The following is a 16549-nucleotide window of genomic DNA, read 5'->3' as shown; positions in this document are numbered from 1 at the left end:
TACTGCACGTTTACTGCAATGACTTTATAACTAAATATGATAACAGATGACACTAAATGTTACATTTTAAGTAAATGAATTGCAGTTACTTTCAATCTCTGAGAACAACTGTATAACTTTGTAACATATCTGTCTCAGTCATAGACTGCAGGTCAAATATTGAGCTTTAGCACCTTCTTTAAAAATGAAATCTTATTGACATATATCAGTATTTCTCATAAGGAAATTCAGATAAATACATTCCCTACAGAGCTAGCTCTTTGTATAAAACAAAAGACTGATCAAATTGAATGCACAAAGCTAAATATATTTATTTTTTTCTACAAAAAATCCCAACATTGTCATGCTTTGTCAAATGTAGATAAATAAAATGATTCCAGGACTCACAGGAGAAAGAGAGATAATGCAGCAACATTACCAGACCAGAAAAGTGGCACTCGTGTGTAATGTGTGTTACTGTTGGTGTGGTTTGTACTGTGTGGCATAGATACTGGAAACATGTCCAGGGACATTTTAAGAAAGTTAAACTGAATCTGAGTTATTATTGAACAAATCTCACAATGAAAGCCCTTGTTTTCAAAGTTAGGTGGCCAAAAATATGTTATTGTACACTCATAGTAGAAGACAACAATCTTCCAGTGAGACATCTTATGTGTCACACTTTGTGGTTAAATGAATGAAACCATTGCATTATGAACATGTCCATCTGACAAGCTCAACACACGCTGCAATTCAACACTGTCTACATATGTTTTGAGTTTACTGACAAAAGAGCATATAAAGGCAGGTGTACAAACACTCAACAGCCACATTTTTTGGGTCCAATACACTTGGACTTCATGTTATTAAATGCCTCGTGGTCACCTGATCAAGTGAGAGGTTAACCAGTATATAATGATTGGCTGAAAGATTGCAGTAGCCATAGTGATATAAAGGCGGAGTTGAGGTTTGGCACTTGATCCAGTTCCCATGGAGTCAGACGAGAGAGATGTAAGGATCTTTATCTTCAGAGATCGAACCTGTGAACAGAGAGAGAAACATTTTTAAACCTGCAATTCAGGCTAAAACTAATTATATACAAGCTATAAAGCAGACTTGATTAGAGGAAAAGTTAAACATATTCTTATTCATAATAAAGTGTAATAATGACCACATGATAATGCTGAATAATGCTAAAAGCTGATGTATTTAGTTCTTGCACTAGACATCAGTGTATTTATCACACTTAGTGGTTGCAACGTAAAGCCTAAACCAGATGGTTTACACAACTATTATAGGTATTTATATAGTATCATATTTTATATACAGATATTGATTTAATGTTTGTGTGTATTAATACACAGAATACATAAAGAAAAGAGACAGCAGTTTGTTTCTTAATTATTCTCTATTTAAACACTCTGGAAAGGAACATTAAAAAAAAAAAAAAAAACAGAATATGAATATGTAAATATACATACATACTTGTGGACTATAATTAATCATAATTACAAAGGCAATTACATCTGAACTAAAAATATGCCACATGAAGGAAACAAAATACTGCTGTGGATAGCAAATTCATAGTTAATTATGCTTGTGTGGTTTTAAATAACAGTAAATAAATTACAGTTGGTAGGTTGAATATTTTGACACAGAAAACTTCAGATTATTCCAAGCGCACAATTTTGTTCATAAATCATAAATATTCAGTTAATGGTGCAATAATCTCACTCTGGTTCAGACTGAGCAGAAATTCATCAAATTGATTTAGTTCACTGTTTGAGAACAACATTTCTCCAGTTCTTCAGATTTAGAAATATAGTGGATGATAATAAGGATTCAATATACTTACAATGAAGAACATAAGGGCACAAGAGGACCAGGCTAGGGCCACAAAATAACCATCACTGCCAAACAGTAAGCCACACAACACTGTGAAGATCATCCTAGAAGAGAGGCATGAAATATATATATTTATAATGCTCTAAATTACTTCAACATGAATGTATAAAGCAGTTAACATGGACGAGTCTCCACTGAGCTGAATCAGAACCATTTCATCTACATCTGTGTTTTTAGCAGTTAATCGGTTTATTTTTAATACATAAAACGTTTGGTCTAAAACTAATTGTCACAGTGATATACAGCGGGTAAAATAAGTATTGAACACATCACCATTTTTCTCAGTAAATATATTTCTAAAGGTGCTATTGACATGAAATTTTCACCAGATGTCGGCAACAACCCATCCAATCCACACATGCAAAGAAATCAAACCATAGATAAATGACGTTATGTGTAATAATCACTCCCGCCGATAGGGGGGGGGCAAACGGGTCTGTTGTCCCAGGCCCAGGGTAGGGGGGGGCCAGAATTGGGCCCTCATTAAATTATGGAATAATTAAAAAAAAAAAATTAAATAGGCCTATTTGTGGAAAAATTTGTAATATTTGAGTTACATAAAAGCTTTTTATGTTTTCTTCCTAATTGTCCTTGAAAGAGTGGTCAAGAACCCCCCCACCCCCAACACAAAAATGGTTTGGCCACTGATCAAAATTTGGTGTTGTCATTTGATTTGAATTTCAGTATGGTCAAAATGTCTGGTCAGCACAGGTCTGGTGCTCAGAAAAGGAAAGAAAGGAGAAGAAGAGAAGAAGAAAATAGAGGCCTTAGAGATTTTCTAAATAAATATTTAAAAAAAGGTGGTGACGGTGAAGCTGGAACTAGTAAAGTCAACGTAGAGCAAGGTAAGAAACAGCGCAGCCAACATTTACCAGCCTTGTAACGTAACCTAACAAGCCAGCTCTAATGTTAACGTCCATCAGCTTGTATAAAAGCCTGACACAACACGTTATCTCCGACAGAAACAGTTGAGTTCGGTAGCTCCGTCAGAGAGGATGAGACAGAGAGGAGAGAGATCCAGCTGCAGTCAGGTGACAGAGAAAGTGATGCGGTAGGGGCCCGCTGCCCTGCAACGGAGGGACAGAGTCAGGCTACGGGTGCAGGGTGGCCCATCTAAGATTATCTCGTCCTGGGCCCAGGCAAGACTGTCAGCTGGCCTGGTAATAATGTGAAATGACACAGGGAAAAAGTATTGAACAAATGACGAAAGGGAGGTGCAAAAAGGCATGGAAAGCCAAGACACCAGCTGAAATCTATCAGTAATTAGAGAACAATCCTGCCACTTGTCAGAGCAAATTAATATCAGCTGGTTCAGTCCAAACTGATGGCCTATAAAAAGGTGTCTCATCACCAAGGTGTCACACAAGAAACATCTCATGATGGGTAAAACCAAAGAGCTCTCTCAAGACCTTTGAAACCTTATTGTTGCAAAACATACTGATGGCATTGGTTACATAAGGATTTCTAAACTTCTGAATGTTCGAGTGAGCCCTGTTGGGGTCATAATCCGGAAGTGGAAAGAACATCATTTCACCATAAACCGGCCACGACTAGGTGCTCTTTGCAAGATTTCTGACAGAGGAGTGAAAATTAGAAGATTATCAGAAGAGTTGTCCAAGAGCCAAGGACCACTTGTGGAGAGCTTCAGAAAGACCTGAAATTAGCAGGTACAATTGTTTCATAGAAAACAATAAGTAACGCACTCAACCGTCATGGCCTGTATGCACGCTCACCGTGCAAGACAGCATGTTGAAGTACGTTCAAAGTTTGCTGCACAACATTTAGACAAGCCTGTGAAATACTGCGAGAATATAGTCTGGTCAGATGAGATCAAAATTCAACTCTTTGGATGCCGTAATACAAAGCATGTTTGGAGGTCAAATGGCACTGCACATCACCCCAAAAACACCATACCAACAGTGAAGTTTGGAGGTGGGAACATCATGGTGTGGGGCTGTTTTTCAGCATACCGCACTGGCAAACTTCATATAATTGAAGACATTCTTGATAAAAAAATATGCTGCCATCTACCAGGATGATGAAGATGAAATGAGGGTGGACATTTCAGCAAGACAATGATCCCAAACACACAGCCAAGGAAACTCTCAATTGGTTTCAGGGAAAGAAAATAAAGCTGGTAGAATGGCCCAGCCAATCACCTGACTTGAATCCAATAGAAAATCTATGGAAAGAACTAAAGATCAGAGTTCATAGAAGAGTCCCACGGAAACTTCAAGATTTGAAGACTGTTTGTGTGGAAGAATGGGCCAAAATCACACCTGAGCAATGCATGCGACAGTTTCTCCATACAGGAGGCGTCTTAAAGCTGTCATTACCAACAAAGGCTTTTGTACGAAGTATTAAATAAATTTCAGTAAGCGTGTTCAATACTTTTTCCCTGTGTCATTCCATTTTATTACACATAACTTTAATTTCTGAAATTATTTATTTTGGTTTCTTTGCATGTGTGGATTGCATGGGTTGTTACCGACATCTGGTTCAATTTCATGACAATAGCACCTTTAGAAATATATTTACTGAGAAAAATGGTGACGTGTTCAATACTTATTTTACCCGCTGTATGCATCTTGAGTATAATGTCATATTTACCCAACATATTTGTATCCACTGTACGCAATAAGATCGAAAGTAGAGAGGTCGCTGTGTACAGTCAGCAGGTACAAACTCAACAACATCACCAAGACCTCGATGATGACCCACACGAGGGCAGTGCTGGCACACAGTCCAAGGACTTCTGGACTGAACCTTCACACAGAGACAACACACACATTCCTTATTTAACTCATTTGATACAAACACCACCACTACTGAGAGTCCTACAACACATTTGATGACTCACCTTTTCTGAATGCCGAGGGCAATTCCAGCAAGTAAAATGTAGGTGATGAAAGCCATCGCTAGAAGACAAAACGTACATGTATTACATTACACAGGCTTCCCAAAACACTCTGCTATTGATCATTTTGTATTTATAGAAAACTTACTTGGTATGTAAAGATCAGGTGCATTTACATCCTGTCGTGGGGTCAGTGGAGTGTCCCGATGGTAACGGACTTCCCAATCCTACCAGGAACAAACACATATACAGTATGACTCATCCTGTAGAGTCTAACAGGGTTATACGCAAATGATCCTCTCTTTTCACCGTAAGGGTCTACTAAATAAATAACTAAGTTTACATTAAACAATAAAATAGTTTATACAAACGGTTTATGGAAGTTAATTTAAACTTGATTGAAGATTAAAGCTCAATATATGATATTTTATGAGTAAGAATGAAGAAAATAGTATGTATAACATTACACTTAAAATAACCTATTGTGGGACATATGTCTTCTTTCATATGGCTATTATTTTGTTAAAAGGTTTGTTGCCCTTCACATATATATATATATTTGTTACTGCCAACAAGTTCCAGGAAAAGACCAAAACCAACAACACATTAGTCTGTCTATATTTTCCAACTTCTGTATCCTCTTTGTGTACCCAGAAGCCCATCTGTTCCAAATCATGGTGTAAATCTTTTTTTTTTTTTTAATAAAAGGTCACAAATGTATATTTTACACTTTTTTGAATAATATACAAAAGCCAAGCACTGTAGTTTTTAACAAAGATTTTCTAGGAGAAGCCTAAAGGGAGCAATATCTGAACTTCATTAGACAACTCTACGTTGTAAATGACAATGAAATAAGCATGACGCAACATATTACCCAATGCAACAGTGTGGCTCACTAGTGTGTTTTTAAATAGTTTATGAGAACAGAGGACATCTATGGCACAAAGGAAGAAGTTATATCATACTTCGCCTACACAGAAAAAATACTAACTACTACTGAAAAGACTTCAATTCCAGCTATGAGGTACTCTTTGTAGACTAAACATTACAAACAAACCGCAATGGTTGTAAATAATATGTAGTAGTACATACAGTAGTGTAACAGTAATTACTATGTGACTCTGGTCCAGAAAGGAGAGTTTGCACTTTGTATAGTTCGTCCATTATCAGGGCACAGAATGTTTGGAGTGGTGACATTTTATTTGCAATCTGAAAAAGTGCGTGGGAATTAACTGACCTCAATGTGTTTTATATGTGCACAGGCAATCACTGCATTATGATGCTCATAAATAAAGCTGGAGTAGGGATTAAGTGGCTGATTATCTTGTTTACATGGTTTCAGTGTGATAAGTGTGATAAATGGTTGAAATTATGACACCAGTTTCATTATCATGCCGTTTTTAACTATTCAATGTTTTGTGTTGTCCCGTACGCTGATGCAGGACAAAGTCTGATGGGATGAAAGGTTCTGATTACCTGATGTGTGTAAGGGAACATCAGGATCATGAGTTTCTTCAATACATATCTGGTGTCGACAGCAAAGAAGTATTTCAGCTTGTTCACAGACACGTATCTGCTGATCTGAAAGACAAAGGAATTACAAACATTAACTTAACAGATGAGGAGTGACAAAGTAAATAATACATCTGAGTCATAGTCATTTTAAAAAAGGCTGCATCTGCCCTCAGAGTCGCTTTGGCTTCACACCCAGTCTACGTACGTTTAATCACCTGCGTAATGAAGTTGTCAATCCAGAAGATCCAATTACTCTTTCTTTATTCCTGGGTGAGGAACTTACTAACTGTTTTATATTAGAAATCAAGAACAGAAAATGGTCTGCTTGACTAAAAAACCTTTTCACTAAAAATGGTCCTGGAGAGTGACCATGTCAATGAAAGAACACATCTGTGTGGTCCGCTATGTTGAGAATCTTGAAATAATGAACTTGTGAAAGCGAGACTCGCTTTTTTGGGGCTAAACATGTAATAAAATGAAAAAACTTTCACTGAGGAAAATATTTGTTCACAGTAAACTGCTGTACTCATGTTTAGAGCTATTATCTTTTCTCATATATTAAGAGTCTGGCTGTGTCTAAGTCAGTCTGCTTGGAAAACAACTTGGTGAAAATTGTTCTCAATGTGTGTGGGGTGTACTTAAACTTTGACTATGACTGACACATTTTTAAGGGCAGATAAATAGTGGTGCCAACTGCTCAATCTAGGCCTTGACCTTATTCATAGGAAAGTTGGTTAACACCCTGTCCTCCCATTAAAACACATACAGAACCAGCTTTTCCTCACCTCTTTGTTTACAATATCCTTTCCTTGGTTGGCTAATGAGGAGCCGTACATCATTGCAGCATTAGCCATTGGGTCGGCAAACAGGTTGTCCACCCCGGTACCTCCTTGCATGTCATTTGTGGGCGGTCCCATATTGTACCCAGGAGTGTAGTATGCTTGATTGTTCATTGCTGGTGCTGCAGAGCTGGTGTCTTCAAACAGGACAGAATCTGCTGTGGGGGGAGCTGCACGAGCTCTCGGTTTAGCTGTGGAAAAGACAGCACAACAAAGTAAATGGATGCATTTAAATTTATATTAACAAATATTTTTATTATGCACAATAATGATTAACATACACTGAATTCCACCTTAATTTGTTGACACATTAATACTAATGCACTCCCGTCTTCTGTACAGTCTTATTTTTATTTATTTATATTTTTATAACGTACTTTATTCTGGATTTTTGTGTGATTTGTATATTTCTTTGTGATTGTATATTTTAAGCACCATTGCACCAAGACAAATTCCTTGTATGTGTAAAAACCTACCTGGCAATAAATCTGATTCTGATTCTATATTACTTAAGACTTTCCATATCCAGTATTTCCCTGAGCAAGAGAGAAACAATGCTTTTTGATGACTAAGATAACATGAGGAGCGCCTTCACTAATGCTGTTTGTTGAGCTTTTGTAGGAATGTTATTTCATTTCACTCAGGTACTCCAAATATGTTCCCATGTCCATTGTTAAAATTATTATATGAGTGATTGTCAAAATCCTCCAGGGTTTATACTAAACTGCTAGTTTATCAGGTCCCCTAGCTAAAACTAATGCAGTGTAAAAGAGTTAGCAATAAATCCTACCTTCACAAATATATATATGAATAATTTTCTGTTTTTTGTTCAGGATATTTGGGAGAGGTGTTGATTCAACTTCCTTTTGGAGGCTGTAGTTTGTGGTGCTGTTGAATTGTACTGCATTATACTGACAGCTGTTTCTAATATTGTGTCCACCCCACCTATCCATTAGGACTGACATTATAAACCTCATGCAGGTGAGATTCATTCAGGTACAGGTCTATCAGACTACATTAGTTTTAAAGAGGTCTACGTAATAAAGTGGGACATGTGTCATATGACAAGTATGTCGAGCCTTGTGTATCTTGCCTTCCTAAGAAATAAGGAAGTATGTAGGGGTGGACATGGGTGGATATTGTGCCACTGATAACTGATGGTAACTTACTTGCTCGGTACCCATGATGTGGCAACTCCATTGTGACGTTCGCTGACGTTAGCTGAATTAAAAACAATGACACGTTAGCACAGTTTCATCTTATTTAACACTTAATCTCAACAATGAATCGTGGCTGAATTTAAGCAACGTGCTGTTACACCACAGGTTAACAACAACAGTATTAAATTACGTGATATAAGTAACGTTACGTGACTTATCTCGGAGCACTTTTATGCTAATACTTGCTAGCTAACCTTACGTAAAGCTAACCGTACAGTAACCACCGCTGCTGGCAGTTAATGCTAACGCTAGCTACCTTAGCAAGGCGAGCTAAGTTAATAACATTATGTTTTAATACTCGGCGGAACCTCGCGGCTGGTGGCAACATGTGAACAGCAGCATTTTTTTTTTAACAGTCGCACACAACTTGTCTCAAGGATAACGGTGAGATAATGGAGGAAAATAAGCAGCAGGAGAGCACTTACCTACACAGCTAACGATGTTAGCTGGCTACGTGGCTATCGGAGGGCTCGGTCTGATCCCACCCATCCACCCGGGTTGGATGACTTCAGTGTGCCTGCGTGGCAGAACACGGTACCAGACGTAGTACACACAGCCAGTCGGTGCTCGTACCTCCGTGTGGGAAGGTTACTGTGCTTCCTATTTCCTAGCTTCGCTTAACTGTTTGTGGGGAGAGCAGAGTAGGTTAGATACTGTAACATTAACATAAATATCACATAATGTTATATTAGAATATAGATTGACACAAGGGGTACACACTTGTTTTAAAATATGCAGGGGAACTTGATTTACTTTATATTTACATTTACTCTGACTGTTCACTGTCTAGAATAAGGTTTTGCATTCAAATAATGTTATAGAGATAATTATAGATTAAAGGTTAAAGTGCAAGACCACCTAGACTTCTTATACTCATTACAGGTTAATGCATCAGGTCAAAGCACTTCTATTTATTTATCTAAGTAAATTTACTAAAGTAGTCTACTTAAGTCCAGTTGAGATATTTTACTTGACTAATTTCCTTTTGAGCAACTTTATACAACATTGTAGGGAAATAACATTTTACTCTTTTTATCCCATTTGGTTGAAGTTACCTGATACATTGCAGATAAAGATTTAATATATAAAAACATTTTATAGTGTTCTTAAAACTACTATTGTGGTTTAATTAAGCTTTATCTGGACCAGCTGCAGTGCTGCTTTTACTCTTGCTAGTTAAGAACATTTGATTGCTGAAACTAAAACATTTTTACTTAAAATGTTTAATTCAGGACTTCTGCTTGAACTACTATATTGATGTATTGATACTTTTATAATCTGTACTTTTACCATCTCTATTATAATGAAAAGTGCTTCAGAATGAGTACTTTTACTATTACCTCAGTACATTTTACTGCTAATATATCTACACCACTATACTAAATTAAATGTGAAGCTGACTGAAATTATAATTGTATTATGTAATATCTTCCACACTATTTAGGAGTTATCACTAGACTAGACAAACGTACAGTATGTCAACAGTACCAGGACAATCTGAACTGTCTTAGTACATGTAGGCATATTTAAAAAGTGCACTCACAATAAGGATGTACTTAAGCATGAAATAACAAGGCGTGAATAGTAACACCCACTACACCAATTATATGTAAGTGTGGCATGAGGATGCTGTTTGATGCACGTGTGTGTGTGGGTGTGTGTGTGTGGGGGTGGGTGGATGGATGTGGATGAGTTATGTGAATACATGTGGAGACTTCTAGGGTGAGTAAATGCCAATGGAATCTAAACTTCCTCCATCCTCAAAACCCCCCAGAATTTCTTTTTTACTTTTGGAGAAACAATGTGGAGTAAAACAGAAACTTACTCACACTGTCATGGCAAATATACATAGAACATTTTTTTTTTTTTATTCATCAAAATGGGAATTTCTGTTGAACAGACCTTTCCTCCTCGAATAAAATATGAAAGAAACGTCTAGTGAATCAATGAAGGCATAATCAGGGAAAAAAGGTATCCAACATGTTATGACATGTCACAATTAGAGACGCAACAAATGTGTCATCCTTGCATTCTTGATGCTTGAGTCATCTAATGCTCACCTTTACCCTATATTCCCTTCATGTGATACCATTTACCACAAAAAAAACATCCAGCGTGTGTGTCTTCATTACTACAGGGTGTAATATTGTTAACATCTGAAATATGAGACTCGCCAGCCAAATAAGGCAATGAGCAACAGGTATTGTTAAATGTCATGCTCCTGGCAGTTTCAGTTTTTGTTCGCTGTCTCTATTCTCATTCATAAGTTATGAGACCAAAGCCCACAGTTCAATGTCTCAATTTCTATATAGATGAGGATCATCAATTTACCTCTTTTTTTCCTCACAAAAACTTTAGTGATTCTTTAAAAAAAAATAAAAAATTGACAATCCTTATTTCTAAGAGAAGAGTTAGCAGTAATGTGAGACGTTGGTTCAACAGTCAGCAGCTAGGAGAAATAAGCCTTTGCCGGGAACTCTGTCCTTTGGGATTGCAAGGTCAGCAGCTGTTGTGTCAGACTAAGCTTACCAAATCTACAGCATGCGTTTTTTGAAACTGTACTAGCTACTATATTGTGCTGTCAAGTAAAAAATGTCGTTGAAATGGATGGTGAAATAATCAAGCGGCTTTGTGGCAATCTACTGACTCATCTCCACAGGCATGTGTGCACATTGATGTGGTTGGCAAGTGAGAGTGACTGCAAAAAACCTCAGCACAATTAAGCACATGGATCCAGTTTTACCCACACTTTATAATATATTTTATAACCCATCCAATAGTATACATGCAACCTTGAAATTCAGTCATATTTAAGATATCAGTAGCATTTTTGGGCTTTCTTCTGTTTTTCTTATTATAAGATTACTAACAGTTATTAGATCTGACAGCTGGAATGATGAAATGGTGCATTTTACTCTTTTTATGTAAAAGTATTTGTACTAAGGTTGTTAAAAGTATCGATACTTCAATACTTTTCAATAACACTTGTTTAGATCCAATACTACCATTCAATAGTTCAATGGTATTGAAAGTACCAAAGCTATATAAAAAACCCAGATGTACAATCACATTTTCAACCCAAGGCTACACAGATGAATCAACTAGTCCTCATTATTTTTTTATCTATAATTTTTTTTAATAACATTTTTGGGGGCTTTTCTGGCCTTTAAATGATCGTGACAGCTGAAGTGTGACAGGAAGAGTGGGGATGACACACAGCAAAGGGCCACGGTTCAGACTTAAACCAATGGCCGTTGCCAGGTGAGCTGTCAGGGCGCCCTGCTTTTGTACATCTTAAACTAACTTTCACGTTAACATAAGTATTATATTTGAAAGGTAGTACTCTTTAAATGGCAGTTGACATCAGTCACTTAATACAAATGCTTTAATAATTTCAAGATGTTTGTAAGTTAAGAAAAGGATATGATAATGAAAACTTGAAATTTAAAGTATTATATAAAACTATAATATAATAATTTACATTAAGGTAATGATAAAAGATTATTTCATTTCATTGAACTCTTCTATGCTGTTTTGCTAAAGTACTTTTAGCCACAGTTAAAATTACATTGATTACTAACTAAATAAAAATGTTAAGGTATTGTAAATGCAAAACTGTATTACATATGTAATGATAAAAACATTATTTTTGTAATTTTATACATTTTTAACAGTGATAAATTCCCTCCACTCACCTTTTTAAAACTAGTCTATTATCATGTGGAATGATCACATAAAACTGTGTCCTCATCTCCACAGAAAGAAATATTAAAATTAAGTTCAATTTAAATGTTTTTTTTTTTTGTTTTACTTCCACTGGAGGGGGAAAATGTTGTAGCAATTTCAACCACTAACTTACATCAGACTCACCGAGCAGAAAAAACAGCACGTACCGACGGAGAGGTGAGGCGAGGAATCCCGGGTGTTAACTCTCAGGAGGAAACTCTCACCAAATATGGGCAATGACGTCAGGAGTTCGTGAGAGATTCCAGACAACAGTATTTCCCGTAACTGCGGAGGGGCGGGGTGAACCTATAGTGCCAGTTTAAGAGTTTACAACCTCACAATCATTCCCAGACGTTGGCTTCTGGATGTATGACTAAGGATAAGAGGTTGTACTAAAAGTCGCTTTCGGATATTTTAGCCCGATTTGAAAAAAAGCAAGGCGTGATTTTCTTCCTTGTTCCCCCCTTGAAGACGTACCCGTTTGGACTCGACCGTTACCGCAATAAGGTGCGCTTACCCCAAGTTTGAATTGACACACGAGACTCAACCCGAAAGTCATTCAGCGAGACCTCAAGGCTTTACAGCCCCTGCTGGATCCAGTTTTATTTTCTTTTACACAGAAAAGGATGTATCGAAACTTTGGGAATCAAGGGAGAGGCAACCCGGCGTACACCGGCGGTGTCTCTGGGTCACACTCTGCTACCCTGGGAAGCACCAGCTCTTCAACTACACAACAGGAGCAGGTAGGGGAACTTTAATTAATTAATTTAACTAACTTTGTATAAGGCTACAGGTTATCCCACATAAATTGGTAAAATGTAAGCTAAACCTAGGGGGAAAAGTTGTGAATTTCAATATACAATTTAATAAACCTGTAATAGTGTTAATATCATATTATCATAGTTAATTGTAGTGTAGTTATACAAGTGATTATACTGTATGTGTCAGTTATAAAAGTTAAACTGAATATATATTAACATAATCATGATCTGTTTTACTTTACTTACTTTACATTTAGTCCTCAATAACTGGATGTGTTTTGTTATTGATCACATGTTGGTTTTAGGTCTTCTGTTACAGTACTTTTCCTACTTTTTCTTACTTTATCCACATTTTTGAATTTTTTCAGAAATGTACAATGGCTGGCAGTGGTCAGTTTGTACCAAGCCTCAATGCCATCACAACCAACCAGGAACTTCAGTGGCTAGTCCAGCCCTCCCTCTTGCGTCCACCGGGCCCGTCACAATCTTCAGTACCTCCTTACCCAACCCTCTCAGGGGCACGGCCGTTGGGTCCGCTATCCTCCCACTCCCATCTTCTCAGACCGGGGGTCATAAGAGCAGCTGCACACACCACTGCGCCAACAAGGCGCAGGAACGATGAACAGGTAAGATAGTAGTCCTTTAACAACGGAAAATTTATGAAGATAGTGCCAAAAAAAAAATTCTTCTTTGAAGAGACACTGATGATTGTGTATTTGTTGGGTTTGTTGGGAGTCATATTTCCCCTAGAGGGATTGCAGATGGTGAGGTGTGGACAGTACCTCAATCATTTCTGTGTAAGCAGTGTGTAATATCCTGTAATACTCTATGACACAGTCATTTCCTTTAGACTTACACATTACACAAATCCATTTAGAAATAGGGTAACATACCATTATTAATTGACATTATTTAAAAACATTTTCAATTCTTAGGTAATTTAAAAAGGGAAACTTTACTCACCGGGGGTAAACACACACTGTTTATGTTATTTGATGGTGTTTACTTGGAGTCTATGTTGACACAGTGAAATGATTACCTGTGACACACTGCAAAGGTCTGCATTTTGTTAGCAGAGCAATGTTACGTGTCAGGACAAGATAGCACAGATGTTGAAGTGACCCGGTACAACGCAGTTTCAACATTTAAGAACTATCATCATGTTCGTCACCTCTACAGTGTCATTTGTTGGTTTCATCAGGCACATGTTGGCACATATCCTCGTCACAGTTTTGTTGTAGAGTTGTAAATTCATGATACAGGAAGTAGACTGTCATGTGACTCACAGGGGCAAGTCATATTCTGTGACTCACACCTGAGTCACTGCTGGGGTCTGAGCATGAGTCATCGCCCTGAAAGGGCGAGAAGTATTGGATCAACAGTAATTATTCAGTAGGGCGCTGGATGGAGTCAGAGTTAGTGTGCCACAAAAGCTCAGACTAAATCATTCAGCTGCTCTGACTGTGATGACTCAGTGCACACACATGGTGGTAGTGTTTCTCATGTGTCATGTTGCTTATGGTGGACTCAACATGTCTACGTTTGATACGTTTTTGCCCAAAACAAAAAGGTTTCAGAATCCAACTATAGGCATTAAATGGGGTTTAGAGTTTGACTCTTTCATTTCACTGTGTCGGGTTGACCTATTTTATGTATTTTAATCTTCTTTTCCCCTTTTTCTCATCAAAGTTATCCCAGGAAGAGATGGAGAGACGTAGAGTAAGAAGGGAGCGGAATAAACTGGCAGCAGCAAAATGTCGCAATCGCCGCCGGGAGCTGACAGACACACTGCAAAATGTGAGTGAGCATTGTACAAATGTCATAACATTAATGCTTCAAATATTGGTCTCCATCAGGCATGAAATAATTTACACATATGTCTGTCTGTCTCTGCTTTCCCCTGGTGTAGGAGACCGACCAGCTGGAGGATGAGAAGTCACGGTTACAGAAGGAAATAGCTGAACTACAAAAGGAGAGAGATAAGCTTGAGCTGGTCCTGGAGGCTCACCGTCCCATTTGTAAAATAGAGGAGTCTGATTCGGATTCTGACCCAAATCCAACCCATTCCTCTGTGGGAGTCATCAAAATGGAGCCAGAGGATTCCAGGAGACCTGGACCCTCAACCAAACTAACAACAAAGATGGAGAAGCCCAAACCAAAGATAACCATCCCCAGCAAGCCTGTGATATCGCCTGCCTCCGCTGTTGCCATTGAATCAGAGTCGCTCCACACCCCTGTTCTCACATCTACCCCCTCTCTCATGCCCTTCACAGCTAGCATGGTGTTCACCTATCCCTCGGCCCCGTTGGACACCAACGCCTCCATCACATCCCATGCTACATCACAGCAAGGAAACATCCCACAGTCTCATGCCCCGCAGCCCTGTGGGGTTGCTCATCGCCGCAGCAGCAGCAGTGGTGACCAATCGGATCACTCCCTGCACTCCCCAACCATTCTCACTCTGTGATTGGCGGCCCCTGTCATCCTGGCAGAACACTAATGTTAATTTCCATGCAGTCGTAGTGTGTGTGTGTGCGTGTGTGGGTGTGTTTGTGTGTGTGTGTGTGTGTGACAAACAGGATCTCTGGGAAACGTGACAAAATGAAAATGATGATTGTGATAACCATTTCAAAATTCGCTACGTGCCTCTGCTTGATTTAATTTATTTAGAAAGTTGATTTTGTACTTAGATGATATGCAATTAGTGGCATTATCAAGATATGAATGTTACACTCTTTAGTTTTGATATATATGTAAAATCTTGAAATTTCTCATTTTGATGCTATCAGATAGAATGAGTGTTTGAGGTTTATTATGGAAACATTGCATGCAGAATATATTCTATGAAGAATTACTATACAAGATTTCTAGAAATAAAACTAATAATATATTAATAGTGATAATTAATTACATGTTGCATTTAATGACATGTTACATTGTTACGTCATGTTATGTAACACTTATAGTTATATATGTCCTCACAAAGGGAAATAGTACTTTTTCAAATAAATGGTCCTTATTTTTATATGACTCTTTTAAGAATCCTAATATTGTCTATGCAAATTATTGACCACTAAGGCTGGCCCCTAGGAGTTAATATAGATTATGTAATCATGTATTTATTTTTGAGAGTGTAATATATTTTTGGTAATGTTTTCTCTGACGAACGGACTGTTCTGGTGGGCAGTGCCTTAATTTTTTTGTCAAAGCTGTACTACTTCACAGATAATAAAGAACTTTTCATAACTGTGTGACGGTGTAATATTATTGGTGAAAAACAAACAACAGGAGGAAATGATTAAGATGAAATGCAGATTAAAAACAACAGATTCAGTTGAGAAAGATTTTGTAAAGTGAACACTGAGATACCAGAATAACCCAAACTGGAGCATAAATACTGTAGGACTGAAAGGAGTATTTGATTAGAAGATGAATCAGTAACTAATTTACTATTAATCAAGCAAAGAGAATTGAGTATTATCGAGGGTTGCAGCTTCTCTATCTGTGTTTTATATCACTTTCTGTTAACTTTCTGTTTGGACAGTTGGGCGGAAAAAAACAAGCAATTTGAAGACATAACCTCTGACTCTTAGAAATCACAAAGGGTATATTTCATTTCTTTGGATATTTAATAGATTAAACGATTGATCGACGAAATAAAGAGGATGTAATCACAAACAGCAGTCTTTCCCTGACACTCATTAAAAGGGTTGGATGACTGCAATGTTTACTGACAAACTCTAATGA

The 16549-nt window shown here is 37.6% G+C and overlaps 2 protein-coding genes across 2 annotated transcripts; one reads left to right on the top strand and one right to left on the bottom strand.

Annotated features, from left to right (window-relative positions):
• Positions 1-286: 286 nt before the first annotated feature.
• Positions 287-8915, bottom strand: yif1a (Yip1 interacting factor homolog A (S. cerevisiae)). The gene is made up of 9 exons (XM_051418998.1): positions 8741-8915; positions 8265-8316; positions 7042-7286; positions 6218-6322; positions 4890-4968; positions 4745-4802; positions 4495-4650; positions 1835-1928; positions 287-1019 (listed from the first exon to the last, which is right to left on the bottom strand). Exons 2-9 carry the CDS (start codon positions 8293-8295, stop codon positions 861-863), a joined length of 927 nt encoding a protein of 308 aa, XP_051274958.1. The 5' UTR covers positions 8296-8316; positions 8741-8915; the 3' UTR covers positions 287-860.
• Positions 8916-12361: 3446 nt separating this feature from the next.
• fosl1a (FOS like 1, AP-1 transcription factor subunit a) lies at positions 12362-16053 on the top strand. The gene is made up of 4 exons (XM_051418997.1): positions 12362-12784; positions 13171-13428; positions 14492-14599; positions 14712-16053. Exons 1-4 carry the CDS (start codon positions 12668-12670, stop codon positions 15267-15269), a joined length of 1041 nt encoding a protein of 346 aa, XP_051274957.1. The 5' UTR covers positions 12362-12667; the 3' UTR covers positions 15270-16053.
• Positions 16054-16549: the final 496 nt, after the last annotated feature.

This window comes from Dicentrarchus labrax, unplaced genomic scaffold (genome assembly GCF_905237075.1).
Source record: "Dicentrarchus labrax unplaced genomic scaffold, dlabrax2021, whole genome shotgun sequence".
Classification (NCBI taxonomy): domain Eukaryota; kingdom Metazoa; phylum Chordata; class Actinopteri; family Moronidae; genus Dicentrarchus; species Dicentrarchus labrax.
The sequence above is the reverse complement of the archived record's forward strand: the minus strand, read 5'-3'. Positions and strand labels throughout refer to the sequence as shown.